This window comes from Capra hircus, chromosome 5 (genome assembly GCF_001704415.2).
Source record: "Capra hircus breed San Clemente chromosome 5, ASM170441v1, whole genome shotgun sequence".
Lineage (NCBI taxonomy): Eukaryota > Metazoa > Chordata > Mammalia > Artiodactyla > Bovidae > Capra > Capra hircus.
In genome coordinates, this window is record NC_030812.1 from 74,302,217 (window position 1) to 74,315,524 (window position 13,308).

At 55.0% G+C, this 13,308-nt stretch overlaps 1 protein-coding gene across 1 annotated transcript; it reads right to left on the bottom strand.

Annotated features, from left to right (window-relative positions):
* SSTR3 (somatostatin receptor 3) lies at nucleotides 3,829–10,747 on the bottom strand. The gene is made up of 2 exons (XM_018048307.1): nucleotides 10,102–10,747; nucleotides 3,829–5,480 (listed from the first exon to the last, which is right to left on the bottom strand). The coding sequence occupies exon 2, from the start codon at nucleotides 5,442–5,444 to the stop codon at nucleotides 4,176–4,178; it is 1,269 nt and encodes a 422-aa protein (XP_017903796.1). The 5' UTR covers nucleotides 5,445–5,480; nucleotides 10,102–10,747; the 3' UTR covers nucleotides 3,829–4,175.

The following is a 13,308-nucleotide window of genomic DNA, read 5'->3' on the forward strand; positions in this document are numbered from 1 at the left end:
TGAAAAGGGCTGTAGCCCTGGGTCCTTGGCTTCCTTGTCCCAGGCCCTGCAGACTCCTTTCTGCTGGTGCTGAGGCTGATGTATGAAGTCCTAGTCCAAGCCATGGGCTGTTGCCTGGCAACTGCCTCTGAGAGACAAGTTTAAGGTAAGGTCTTGGGTCTTGGATGTCTTGAGCAACTTGGACATCTGGAGAGAAGGAATCAGGCAGGGAGGACCATCACCACCCCTTCCTGCCTGCTTGGGCTCACAGCTCCAAAGCCTCCCCTGAACCCATAGCCCCTGTGGTTCCCATAAGCCACAGATTCTAACCCCAAACCCCCATATGACTCTTTCCACCCCCTCGATTCTTCCCACATTTATTCAGGGTCACCACAGTGCACCAAAGAATTGATGCTTTCAAACTTTGGTGTTGGAGAAGAATCTTGAGAGTCCCTTGGACTGCAAGGAGATTAAACCAGTCAACCCTAAAGGAAATCAACCCTGAATATTCATTGGAAGGACTGTTGCTGAAGCTGAAGCTCCAATGCTTTGGCCACCTGATGCCAAGAGCTGACTCACTGGAAGACCCGGATGCTGGGAAAGATAGAAGGCAGGAGGAGAAGGGGATGACAGAGGATGAGATGATTGGATGGCATCACTGACTCAAGGACATGAGTTTGAGCAACTCCAGGAGTTGGTGATGCAGGGAAGCCTGGCATGCTGCAGTTCATGGGGTCACAAAGAGCTGGACGCGACTGAGTGACTGAACAACAACAAGCACATTGTACCAACCAAAGGAAGCTAGAGTAACAGTGTGAAAATTTCCCCCTGGAACTGTGAAATGGAATTTCTCCCATTCACTCATTTATCCCAAATCATCTTATGAAGGGCCCACAGCATTGCCAGGCCCTGGGAACATGGATACATCAGGCTTGAACCCTGCCTGGAAGCACAAGGCTAGTAGGACACTCCCCCCTCCCACATGCACATGTGTGTGCACAGGTAGTGAGTGACACATAGGAAGTCAGGGGAGCTGGAGGGCTGGGGGCTCCAGAGAGGTGACCCTAGCCAAGACCCCGCTCCCCACACAACCTTGGCTGCCAGCAGTCCCTCTGCTCCCAGCCCGTGCACAACTGCCACACACACAGCAGGCCCTGTGCTTCACCCCAGGCACCTCCCTCGAGGATATGGCCAAGATCCCTGAGCACCTACTGTATGGCCTGCCGCTGTGCTTACACACCCCTCCTCCATCCTGCTGTTGTTGCTGCCTGTCTCATTTCTCCCTGCCATTGAGAGTCTGTCCCTGACCTAATTCCTACCCCACTGGTCAGGCCAAACTGTCCGTCACAGTGTCCCGCCTTCTTTGTAGCTGGAAAGATGGACTTATGACCCACATCTGACCAATCATGGCATTCTATCACCTTGTCTTTGGTGATCTATCCATATGGCCATCATGTGACCCAATTAGAACCAATCAGCTCTCTTCTATGAGGTCTGAAATTTGGAAAAAGAGTAGGTTTACTGCTTTTGGATCAAGCTCTCTAAGGATATAGGCTGAGGTTTGTCAGGAGCATCTTCCATGACTCCTGGAGGACCAGGACTCTGGAAGGCAATACACAAGGAGGCCTGGGCATGCAGAGCTGAGAAACGGGAGAGGAGAATCCTGATAGAAAGGCATGCATGGACACACCTCTACTCAGGCACACCAATCTAAAACACAGTGCTAGTCAGAGCAGTTGGCCCAGGCCGGTCGTCATGTGTCACCAACTTTATTGACAAGAGTGCAGGTCAGAATTTTCCTAAGGGGCCTCTCAGCCACCCTTGTAGAAGTGGCTCACTTGCCCCAGGAATCAGGAAAGCAGGAAATGCTGGAATGCCAGGGGTCCTCTTCCCTCAGACCCCCAGCCCCTCCTCGGGAACCCTAGAATGAGGACTGGGCCTCCAGCCTCCAACCTCTGTACAAGCTCTAGTTTTGTCCACTTCCTTCCGCCTGATGGGGCCTCACTCTCCCCCAAGCCCTGCTCCCCGATTCTTGGCCTCTGAACCTCAACTTCCCTTCCTTATATCCTGTAGTGTCCTTACCCCCAAGGACTGGAAGACCGAGAAGCCACTCCATGAGAAAGGAGGAGGCTGCCTCTACTCTATAATCTGTTATGCCCCAGCCTCACCCACTGCAGCGTACATGGAAGTTTACCCCAGATGACTCCTTTTCTTCCCAAATCCCAGGAGGCAGGCAAACTGGGACAACCACTGCCATTTTATGAGGGGGAAACTGAGGCCCAGAGAGGTCAAGGCTGGACAGGATCTGGAGGTCTCCCACGTTTTCTCTGAGGATCCCCTACCCTCTGAAGGGTGGGGGTTGGGAGATTTAGCAAGAGGTGCCACCCTCCTCAGAACCAGTCTCGCTGTGGCTCTAAGGGGTCATCTCGGAGAGGGAGTCCAGGCCAGCCCAGGCCCAACCTTGGACAATGGCCCCTCCCTATGGTCTCCCTCCAGCCTCCTCTAGTCTTTTCTTCCTTGAGCCTTCCCGACCTGGACCTGGGGAATGTGAAAGACCAGGAGGCCTGCTCCCCAGCCTGCCAGGGCCACACCACTCCTCCCAACCTCTCTGAGGAGCCAGGCCCTGCTTCTCAGCTCTGCCCCCAGCTCCCATCAAGGCCCAACACTTCAGCGCACTGCAGGCCCTCAGGGGTTGCTGGCCCCATACCTTTCAGGGCATTAGCTTTTCCATCCTGATGGCATCCTTTCCTTGAGTTTGATCAGGCCAGGCACTGACTGGCAACCCAATTTCATTAATGTTGCCGCTGAGCTCAGCCCAGGGGGGCCAACGTTGCCCCAAGGTCATGAGACAGATCTGACCTCCACTTTTTCTTCCTTCCCCCGCTTCCCCCTTCTCTTCCTCCTTTTTCTTCCCCTCTCCCTCCTCCTCTTCTTCCTCTTCTTTTCAGTTCTATTTAGACGTTCTGCCTTTCCGTGCCAGTCCGCCCAGACCAGGTCCCTGCCTTAGTCAATGAGAGGGGAGAAGCAGGGAGAATTTCTCCTATGAGAAGGCTCCTGAGCCCTCAAAACCCTGAGATCCCCTCCAGCCATAGGACAAAAGCAAGATGCTTTGAGGGTTGGTCAGCTGCCCCCAACAGGGCCTGAGCTAGCCTTTGGGGGGCCTGTGCAGTATGGGGTCCTTGTTTAAGAAAAGAAATACAAAATTACAAAGACAAAATTAGACTCAGAGCCTCAGAAGGGCCCAAGCAGTCAGGGGCCCTGAAGCTGGACTTAATTAGCTTCCTGGAAAATCTGCCTCTTCTCTTGCCCAGGAACACAGGAGTCCTGGTACTGACCATCTGGACCAAGAAGGCCTGGAGGTTATCAGGTTGTTCAGCAGGGGAGGCCTGAGGTCCAGAGAGGAGAAGGGCTGGCCCTTGGCCTTGCAGCAAGAGGAGCAGAGCTGATGTGCGGCCTGGGCAGTCTCACACCCCTTCTCCCTACTGGGGAAGACTTCCTCCCACGTGGGGCGGCAGTACTGACCCCTGTGACGACTGGGCCCCGCTCCCTCTTTTGTGAACCTGACTGAGCCCGGGAAATCCAAGGCCCTGGTTTATCCTTCTGAGGGCCAATATTCAGGGTGCTCTGTCCCTGAAGCGGAGAGCCCAGCTCTGCCTCTCCCCTTGTTCGTGCTGTGCGTGCCAAGTCGCTTTAGTCATGTCTGACTCTTTGCGACCCTGTGGAATGCAGCCCACCAGGCTTCTCTGTCCATGGGATTCTCCTGGCAAGAATAGTGCAGTGGCTTGCCATGCCCTCCTCCAGGGGAACTTCCTGACCCAGGGATCGAACCCTCATCTCCTGTGGCTCCTGATTGCAGGCAGATTCTTCACCCCTGAGCCACCAGGGAAGTTCCACCCCCTCCCTTATCCTGACCCTATTCAGGAAGATCAGCCCAGTGGTGATGCCCCTCCAGACAGTTAATCGGATAGAGCTCATCCAGGCTGCTGTCTCCCATCCCCAAGTCACAGAGGAGAAAACAAGGCCCAGAGAGGGGGAAGCCACCTATCTGAGGTCACACAGAAGGTCACACAGCAAGGGGATTAGAGCCCAGGTCTCCAAATATCCCATCATGGGCCCCTGCTACCTCGGGTGGCACGCCCTAGGTGCACCCACAGTCTTTGCCCATTCCTCAGGCTACCCTGGCTCTCCACAGGCCTCTAGAGATAGCTGATGTGCAGCGTGTCGGATTTCTCCCCAGCCGAGGGTTCTTGGGGTAGGAACTGATGCTCCTTGCTGGTGGTGCTGCTGGGAGGCTGCTCCTGTCCACTGGGACCTGGCTGTATGATCTGGTTGACCCGGCCATTCATCTCCCCCCAGTCCCCCGGCTTCCCTGCTCCCTCATGCCGGTCCTCCCCGTCTCCATCCTCCTCTTCCTCCTCCGTCTTCTCCGGAGGCCCCACGGGAGGCTCCTGGTTTTGCACACGGCGGGAGGGCCTCAGCAGAGCCCGTCGGAAGCCCTGCTTGAAGCGGTAGGAGAGGAAGCCATAAAGGATGGGGTTGGCACAGCTGTTGGCGTAGGGCAGGGCCACCACCAGGAAATAGAGGCCGAAGAAGGCAGGCTCCTCGGGCAGCGGGCACACCACGTTGATGATGTTGAGCACGTAGAAGGGCATCCAGCAGAGGACGAAGAGCGCCACCACGGCCACCACCATGCGCGTGACCTTGCGCTCAGAATGCCGCCGCCGCTGGCACGAGGGGGCCCGCACCCGCCGCCCGGCGGAGCGCACCTTGACCACGATAAGCAGGTAGCAGAGGCAGATGACCAGCAGCGGCCCAAAGAAGCCCAGCGCGGCCGTGTAGATGATGAAGCCAGCCCGCCAGGCAGCCGCCGGCTCTGGCCACTGCATGTGGCAGGTGCTCATGCCGCGGGGCACGCCCGAGAAGACCACCACGGGCAGCACCACTATGGCCGAGGCCACCCAGACGGCCGCACTGACTGTGCGGGCCACGGGCGCCGTGCGCCAGCGGGCTGAGCGGGTGGGGTGCACCACGGCCAGGTAGCGGTCCACGCTCATGACCGTGAGGCAGAAGATGCTGGTGAACTGGTTGATGCCATCCACAGCCATGACCAGGCGGCACATGAGGGAGCCGAAGGGCCAGTAGGACAGAGCGTTCTGGGCAGCCAGGAAGGGCAGCCCCAGCATGAAAAGCTCATCGGCCAGCGCCAGGTTGAGGATGTAGACATTGGTGACCGATGGGGTGGCCGTCTGTCGCAGGACCACGTAGATGACCAGGGAGTTGCCCAGCAGGCCCACCACGCACACCACCAGATAGACCAGTGGGATCAGAATGCCGCTGACAGCCAGCCCTGCCACACTTGACGCTGTGGACGCATTTCCGAGGACTGCATCTGGGGGCCAGGCTGAGGAGGTGTTCCCGGGTTCCGAGGTAGCGGGCACCGGTGAAAGGGAGCCAGGGGTGTTCATGGCCAAGAGAGGGTGGGTAAGCAGCCAGCTATTGGCCTGGAGGAGGGAGGACACAGCTTGGTCAGGGCAGGGCATGACTTTCTCTCCGTGGCCCCTCCCCGATCACACTGAACTTGGAGACTCCCTGGGCACCTGCCCAGAGTTGGACAAGTCATTCATTCATTCTGCACAGGCCAGCCATGGAGGCTGGCAAGATAGCCCCACTTCTCAGACAAGAAAACTGAATCTTAGAGGGGTAAAGTGAACACCCTGTGCGACGCAGTAGGGGTGCAGCAGGGGACTTGGGCTTGCCTGCTGCAGAGGGCAAGACCAGCAGAGGCCTGGTCCCTTCCCCTGTGTACAGGACGAGTGTCCCACAAATGTTTCAGTAAAGGGGCAAGTGGATCATTCATTCAGCTGCTGACAGCATAGGTCCTTTTCTCTATACCAGCCCTTTTCAAATGCTTTTGACACCAGTGCCTTTTATATTGCAACTCAGTGATGTCATACTCTTCCGTAACACAATATGTACCCTTTCTACATACGATTGCCTTACTGGCAGAGACCCAAGTGGCTCAGCCACTGAGATAGACTCTGAGATAGACTGTGTCCTTCCTACCCCTAAATGATATATCAAAACCCTAACCTCCAGTGTGATGGTGTTAGGAGGGAGGGCCCCGGTGGGGGGTGATTAGGACACAGGGGTAGAGTCCTTGTGAATGGGATTGGTGCTCTTCTGAAGAAAGGTCCTAGGTCCCTTCTGCCATGGGAGGAAACAGCTAGAAAACAGCCAGCTGGGAACCAGGAAGCAGGTCCTCACCATATATTGAATCTCCTGGCTCCTTGATTTTGGGTTTCCCCACCTCCAGAATGGTGAGGAATCAATTTCTGTTGTGTATAAACCACCCAGTCTATGGGATTCTGTTAGAGCAAGCCGGACAGACTAAGACACCCCCAACAGGTCTCAGCTCGCGCACTTGAAAACACTGCTGCGTGTCACCCATCCTCAATGCTGAGCCCAAGTTTCTAGATGAACTTCAGCGGATCCATAACCAGCCCCCACCCCCTGCCCAAACTCCAGTGAAAGGTAACAACACCTCCTTGTATTTTCTGGGCAGAGGCCAGCGCATTCATCCGATTCCTCAGATTCTGAATGTAGTTAAGAACCAAACACTCAGAGGTGTCCCCTTCCCTGGGAATCAAAGCCCCTGAGGATCCTCTCAGCCTGGCCCATCCCACCACGCCCCCTACAAAGGCCCTGCCTAGGATGATGGACTGTGAACCTGGGGTTGGGTGGCTGCTGTCCCTCCTGCTCCCAAGGTTGACTGATGGTGGAGAAATTCATAACACGTTGGAGGTGAGGACAAGAATAGTCAGCTCCCCCCTGTACCAGTGGGGTGGGCTCCTCTGAGAAGAGGGCACTTCAAGGAGGCCTTGAAGTGTGGGTAAGAGCTTGCCCAGCGGCTCAGTGGGAACCAGCACCCCACCCACTGTGTGAGCACCTTCTTACTGCACTTCTCCTGTGTTACGAGGAGCCAGGCCTCCTCCCGGCGTCTCTGCTGGACTTGACTCTCCTTAAGTGTGGAGATGCTCATATTCAGCTCTGGTCCTTTCCTGCGTCCCTTCCACATAAGTTCTGTCTCAGTGTCTGAGGCACTGAGTGAATCAGAGGAACCCTGGGTGGACAAATCTCGACACAAAGGGAGGATGAACTGCTGACGGAGGGGATCCAGGCCCTGCTGGGGAAGGGCCCCTGGCCTAGGATGCCCTCGCCTCCTCAGCAGGACTCCCTGGCTCTCTGGAGACCCAGTTATAGGCCAGGACTGAAGGCCAGAGCCTCCTCTGGGACTGGACTTTCTCCCTTTTCCAAATGATACCTCCTCCCCAAGTCCCTCGGCTGCTGCCTTCCCTGACTCCCTAGGGAAACCCGAAGGGAGGAAGAAAGCTCTCAGGGGAAACTTCCTCCAGTGTTCCCCTGCCTGCCCAGCCCTGGACCTGAAATGCCTTCAGCAGGACCTATGGTCCTCACTGCCCTGTCCGGACATGGCTTTTCAGATGTGAAGCTCCTTCAAAGGGGAGGCACCCCAACTCAGAGCAGACACCTCTAGGTGGGTGAGCATGTCTGATTGCCCTTGCCCAGTGACCTGGATTTTCCAAGGACTCTGAGCAGGCAGGGCAATGCCAAAAATGGGTAAGAACCCCTTTCGCCCTGGCTCCTCCTGATGCTTCCCCAGGCTGACTGGGCTCAGAGCATCCCCTCCTTGCTCCTCCAAGCCTCAGGATAGCCCTCAACCTCCCGTCACCCCAGGCACTAGTTGAGGGGCAGTCTGAATGGTGGGTTCATAGGATCTTAACAGTACTGCCAGTCCCTGGGGACTGAGCACCGACTCCAGGCTCCAGGCTCAGCAGTGACGTGCAGCATCGTATAGGGTCTTATGAAGAAGGCACTAGGTTGTCCCCACAGTACACACAGGGACCAAATGAGGCTGTGTGCTCAGCTCACACAGTTGGGAAGGGGCAAAGCTGGGAGGATTCATTATACCAACTCCCGACCCATCCATTTCACAGGCCGGCAAACTGAGGTCAGGCCTAGAGAAGGCACTTATTTTAGGATCATAACTGGTCAGGGAAACCAGCTGGCATTCAGCTTTCTTACTAGCCTATTCAGAACTCTCCTTACTGCTCCTTAGGCTCTTGAACTATTAAGATCATGGATCCAAATCCCTAGACCCTTAGAGACTTAAAAATTGAATTTTAGAGTCTTAGAACTGACTTGTAGAGTCATAGATTTTTAGACTGTGTGTCTTTGAATTGGAGAAGTTCAGATTTCCAGAATGCTGGAATCAGCCCTTAGACCCAGAATTGTGAATCTGGGAACTTAAGAGTCCACACCTCCTTGGCTGGGGAGCTCTACGTCACCAATCCATCCACCTCGCTTCCTTGTGTGCAGATCCTCTTTATAGCATCCCTGTCAGGTGGCCAATCACAGCCCAGGGCTGGAGGAGGGAGGCTCCTGAGGGAGGCTCCTAAGAGAGGAGCAGTGAGCCAGGCAAACCTAATTTCCAGGCTGCAGGGACAGATGCCTTGGGGGAAGCTTGAGAGTGAGCTCTGAGGATGGCGTCTCCTGCCCAGACACACCTGTGCACCCACACACACACACACACACACGTACTAACACACAGCCTTGGCAGGAACACAGTGTACCAGCCAGGCCCTACCTTCCTGCAGGAGAATTAAATAGCCCCTCCCAGAGCCCCTGGCCCCCCTGGAAGACTCCTTGCCTCCGCCTTTATCTGGGTGCATCTTCCCTGTCAAAGTTTAACAGGCCAGAGTGCCAGAAGCAAGGAAATTATACCTTTCCTCGGGTGTAAGTCAGACCTGCAATTTAGATGCTGTCTTTTAAGGAGGTGGGGTACTGTGCATGATCTGGTTCATCCTTTGGAGAGGAGGGCCTTTTTCTCCCTGTCTGGTTTATCTTTGGCACAAGCTTGCCTGAAAGCCGGGGGCAGACTCCTTGGAAGACTTTTCCAGAGGGAACAAGAGTCCAGAGAGGGTGAGTGGCTGCCCTGAGCTCCACAGCAATTCAGAACGGCCCTCAAGGATGCCAGATCATTCTCCGTTTGTCTATATCCCACCCTCTTCCCTTCTAGATTGCTGGCTTTTAGGCACTGGACCGGAGTTATTTGTACCTGTAACCTTAGCACCCAGCACAGCACCCAGGGCAGCACCCAGAGCATCACAGATGTGAACAGACCAAGAAGTTCAGCAAGTAGAACTCAAAGCCAGGTGGGAGGATGCTCCTGGGATAGGCCTCAAACGCACATTATGAGATCCTCGCCAAGCCCAAGAGGGAGGGTTTTTAGAGAGGAGAAAGTTGAGGCTCAGAGAAGTTCGGTAAGTTGTACAAGGTCACGCATCTGGTAAGTGGGAGGCCAGAAGTTGAGCCCAGTACTGCCTATTACTAAACCGTCAGTGCCTCCTGGTTTTGCAGACTTCCCTGAAGGCCTTGGGCTGAGAGATAACAAGGACTGAGACAGCCCTGGACAACACAGCCTGATGGTCCCTGGCTGACTCCGCATTCTGCTTGCTCTCTGCTCCCCTGGGCCTGCCCCTCAGGAAGAGGCCCCGATGGTCTGTGCCCACTTCAGACCTGACCCCCAGGAGCACAGCCTACAAGCCCACAGCCCCTAGGTTGGGGACTTAGGGTCTGCCACAAAGGAACGATGCCAAATTTCTGTGTGACCTTGGACAACTCACTTCCCACCTCTGGACCTCAATTTCCTCCTATTAAAATGAAGATGAGTGTACCCACCTTCCAGGGTTGTTGTAAAGATTAAATGGGAGTGTGCTGAGCACAGTGCCCAGTCCAGAAGGGGAGCTCAGGAAAGCTGGCACTTAAGCTAAATGCCATGAGGCATCTGGTTTGTCCAGCTCCGACACTGCTGTTTTGTGATTCCGAGATTCTGGAGTCATGATATGAGATTCCAAGATTAATGCCCATCCCCCAGGCCCCAGGACCCTTCTGTCCATCAAGAAAGCCACAGGAAGTCCTCCTTCCTCCCTAGACCATCCTACCCTCTCCCAGCCCCCAGCTCCAGCCTCCCAAGTTCATCCTGGGCAGAAGGTGGGCTCCAGCACCCCACCCTCTGGGACCCCGTCCAGGCCCCAGCCTCCTTACCTGCCCATGGGGCGAGGGCTTCCCTCCTTGCGGCCAGGCTGGTTATCATTCTGCTGTCCCCTCTCCCTGCCCAGTCCCCAGGCGTCCCTGAGCACCCCTGAGCTGGGGTCCCCACACAGTGCCCACTTCTAGACTGCTGGCGGGACCGGGCCCCCTCCTAGGCCTGCAGCGGCCACGGCCACGTCTGCCCACAGAGCCGCTCCCATCTGGTCTCCGGCCCTGACTTCCCACCGCCTGGTGCGTCACCCCCCAACTGCAGGACACGTCCTGGGTGGTGGGGGGAAGGGACACAGATGGGGGTCTGCAGGCAGGAGGCTGGGGGTGGGGTGCAGGGAGAAACCTCCCAAGGAAAAGAAGAGCAATGAGGAACAGAGGACTATAAGAAACCAATAGAAAGAGAGGGGATACGGGGGTCGGTCGGAGGTGGAAAGACAGGGAGAGACAGAGAGGGAAGACTGCGAGTGGGTGGCGAGCCAGAATGAGGGGGAGTGATGAGAAATGCGACAGGAGAAGAGAAAGAGGAGGAAAGAGCAGAGAAGGGGCCAGAGGGAGGGATGCAGAGAGAGATGCAGGGAGAGAGTGCGGGGAAGGAGGGAGGGGAAGGGGGGGGTGGCAGGGAGAGCGACAGAGAAGGATTGTGCCACAGATGGTGACATGGAGAGCCAGGCAAGGAGCGGGCAGGAGTGGGGGTGCGGGAGGGGCCGGGAGGAGGGGCCGGGAGGAGGGGCCAGAGCGCAGGTGCGGATGAGGGAGGAGGGGCAGCAGGTTAGGGGAGGAGGCTGGAAGGGGGGACAGATCTTGTTACCGGGGAGATTTCAGCCACCCACGCTGGCCTTGGCTCTTGCAAGGGGTTGGAAGGGAGAGTGTGGTACTCAGGGGAGCTGGGGGCCGAGAGCCAGTGGCGGGACGCCTCCGAGGCCACGGTGCACACATCCCCCAGGGCGACAGCTGGGTTCCAAGGTCAGTGCTGCAAGGAGGGCTGGGAGCGTGGGGTGAGCACTGGGTGGAGAGTCCACAGTGCTATGGTCTGGGTCCCCCAGCCACAGCGGGAGGCTGGGTGGGGGCTCTCAGCCCTGAGACTGGTTGAGTCTGGGGAGCCCCCAGGCAGGGTGAGGAATAGAAAGGTGGGGTAAAGAATAACTACTTCAGGCTTTGGGGGCCAAGAGACAACATGAAAGCTGGTATACAGGAGAACACAAATTCCCACTCTGTCAATTGACAACATTTCAAATATAATAATAGCCATCGAGGACTTTTTTTTTTGTTTTTGGTGATACAGATCTACTACTGAGAAGAGTAGAATTCTTCCCCCCCCCCCCTTTTTTTTGGAGAAGGGTAATATTTTGCTTCATTGGAGTTCAAAGTTAGTATTTCCTTTCCTCAAATCAGTTGCAAATGGTCTTCTGTAAAACCCATCCTTAGCTGGCAGGCTGTAAAAAAAAAAAAAAAAAAAGCAGGCAGTGAGCCAGACTTGGCCCCTGCACCATATTTGCCAAGCCTTAAGATTTCTGTCTGGAGCTTGAGCACAGGCCTGATTGCCCCTGGATGCCATGCCCCAGCTCATGCCAACCAACCATGTGACCGTAGGTAAGTTGTCCCTTCTCTGGGCCATGAGGGTTTCCTCATCTGGACCATGGGGAGATTGTTGTTCACTTGCTACATCATGTCTAACTCTTTGTGAGCCCATGAGCTGCAGCATGCCAGGCTTCCCTGACCTTCACCATCTCCCAGAGTTTGCTCAAACTCATGTCCATTGAGTCGATGATGCCAACTCGTCCTTTGTTGCCCCTTCTCCTCCTGCCCTCAATCTTTCCCAGCATCAGGGTCTTTTCCAGTGAGTTGGGTCTTCACATCAGGTAGCAAAAGTATTAGAGCTTCAGCTTCAGCATCAGTGCTTCCAATGATTATCGAGGGTTGCTTTCTTTTAGGACTGACTAGTTTGATCTCCTGTCCAAGGGACTCTCAAGAGTCTTCTCCAGCAACACAGTTTGAAAGTATCAATTCTTTGGCACTCAGCCTTCTTTATGGTCCCGCTCTCACAACCGTACATGACCACTGGAAAAACCATAGCTTTGACTGATGTTTGTCAGCAAAGTGATATCTCTGCTTTTTAATATGCTGTCCAGGTTTATCACAGCTTTTCTTCCAAGGAACAAGCACCTTTTAATTTCATGGCTGCAGTCACCATTCACAGTGATTTTGGAACCCAATAAAATAAAATCTGTCACTGCTCCCACTTTTCCCGCTTCTATTTGCCACGAAATGATGGGACCGGATGCCGTGACCTTCGTTTTTTGAATGTTGAGTTTCAAACCAGCTTTTTCACTCTCCTCTTTCACCTTCATCAAGAGGCTCTTTAGTTCCTCTTCTCTTTCTGCCATTAAAATGGTATCATCTGCATATGTGAGGTTGCTGGTATTTCTCCTGGCAATCTTGATTCCAGATTCTGGGCAGATGGGACTCAGTGATTCCTAAGTTCCTCTTTCAACAAGAGCATCATAAGCACGTCAGTAGCAGGTAGTAACAACAGCCTTTTGGGCTTCCCTGGTAGCTCAGCTGGTGAAGAATCTGCCTGCAATGCAGAAGACCTGGGTTTGATCCCTGATTTGGGAAGACCCCCTGGAGAAGGGAACAGCAATCTATTCCAGCATTCTGGCCTAGAGAATTCCATGGACTATACAGTCCATGGGGTTACAAAGAGTAGGACACAACTGAGTGACTTTCACTTTCATTTCTTTTATGAAGCCTGCATCCCCAACTGGCTGCATCACCGAGCCTCGTGGCTACCACACCGCCAGTGGTGAGCAGTGTTAGCATATCCGATTTCCAGATGGAGAAGCCAGGGTCAGGGAGGGCAAGCAGCTTGCTCAGATCACACAGCTCGTGAGTGGAGAGGCAAAGTGCCTTGGTGCCAAAGACATCTTCTTAAGTACCTTGCCCGCTTGGGTGGCCTGACCCCTTCTCAGAAGGCAAGGGGAGGTAAAAGCCAGAAAGGGAGGGAAAAAGGGAAGGAATCTTTATTGAGCACCTGCTATGCACCAAGCCCCTTTCCACACTGCGCCATTCCTCAGGACCAGGGCTGGACTGACTCTGTGGCTAGGTCCCCAGTGCTCGTGTGTTATAGACCCTCAGAGAGCCAGCAAGACAATGCCTGCAGAGGTGGTAGTCAGCACAGAGTAGGACTATGGGGTACACAGCACTTCTGCC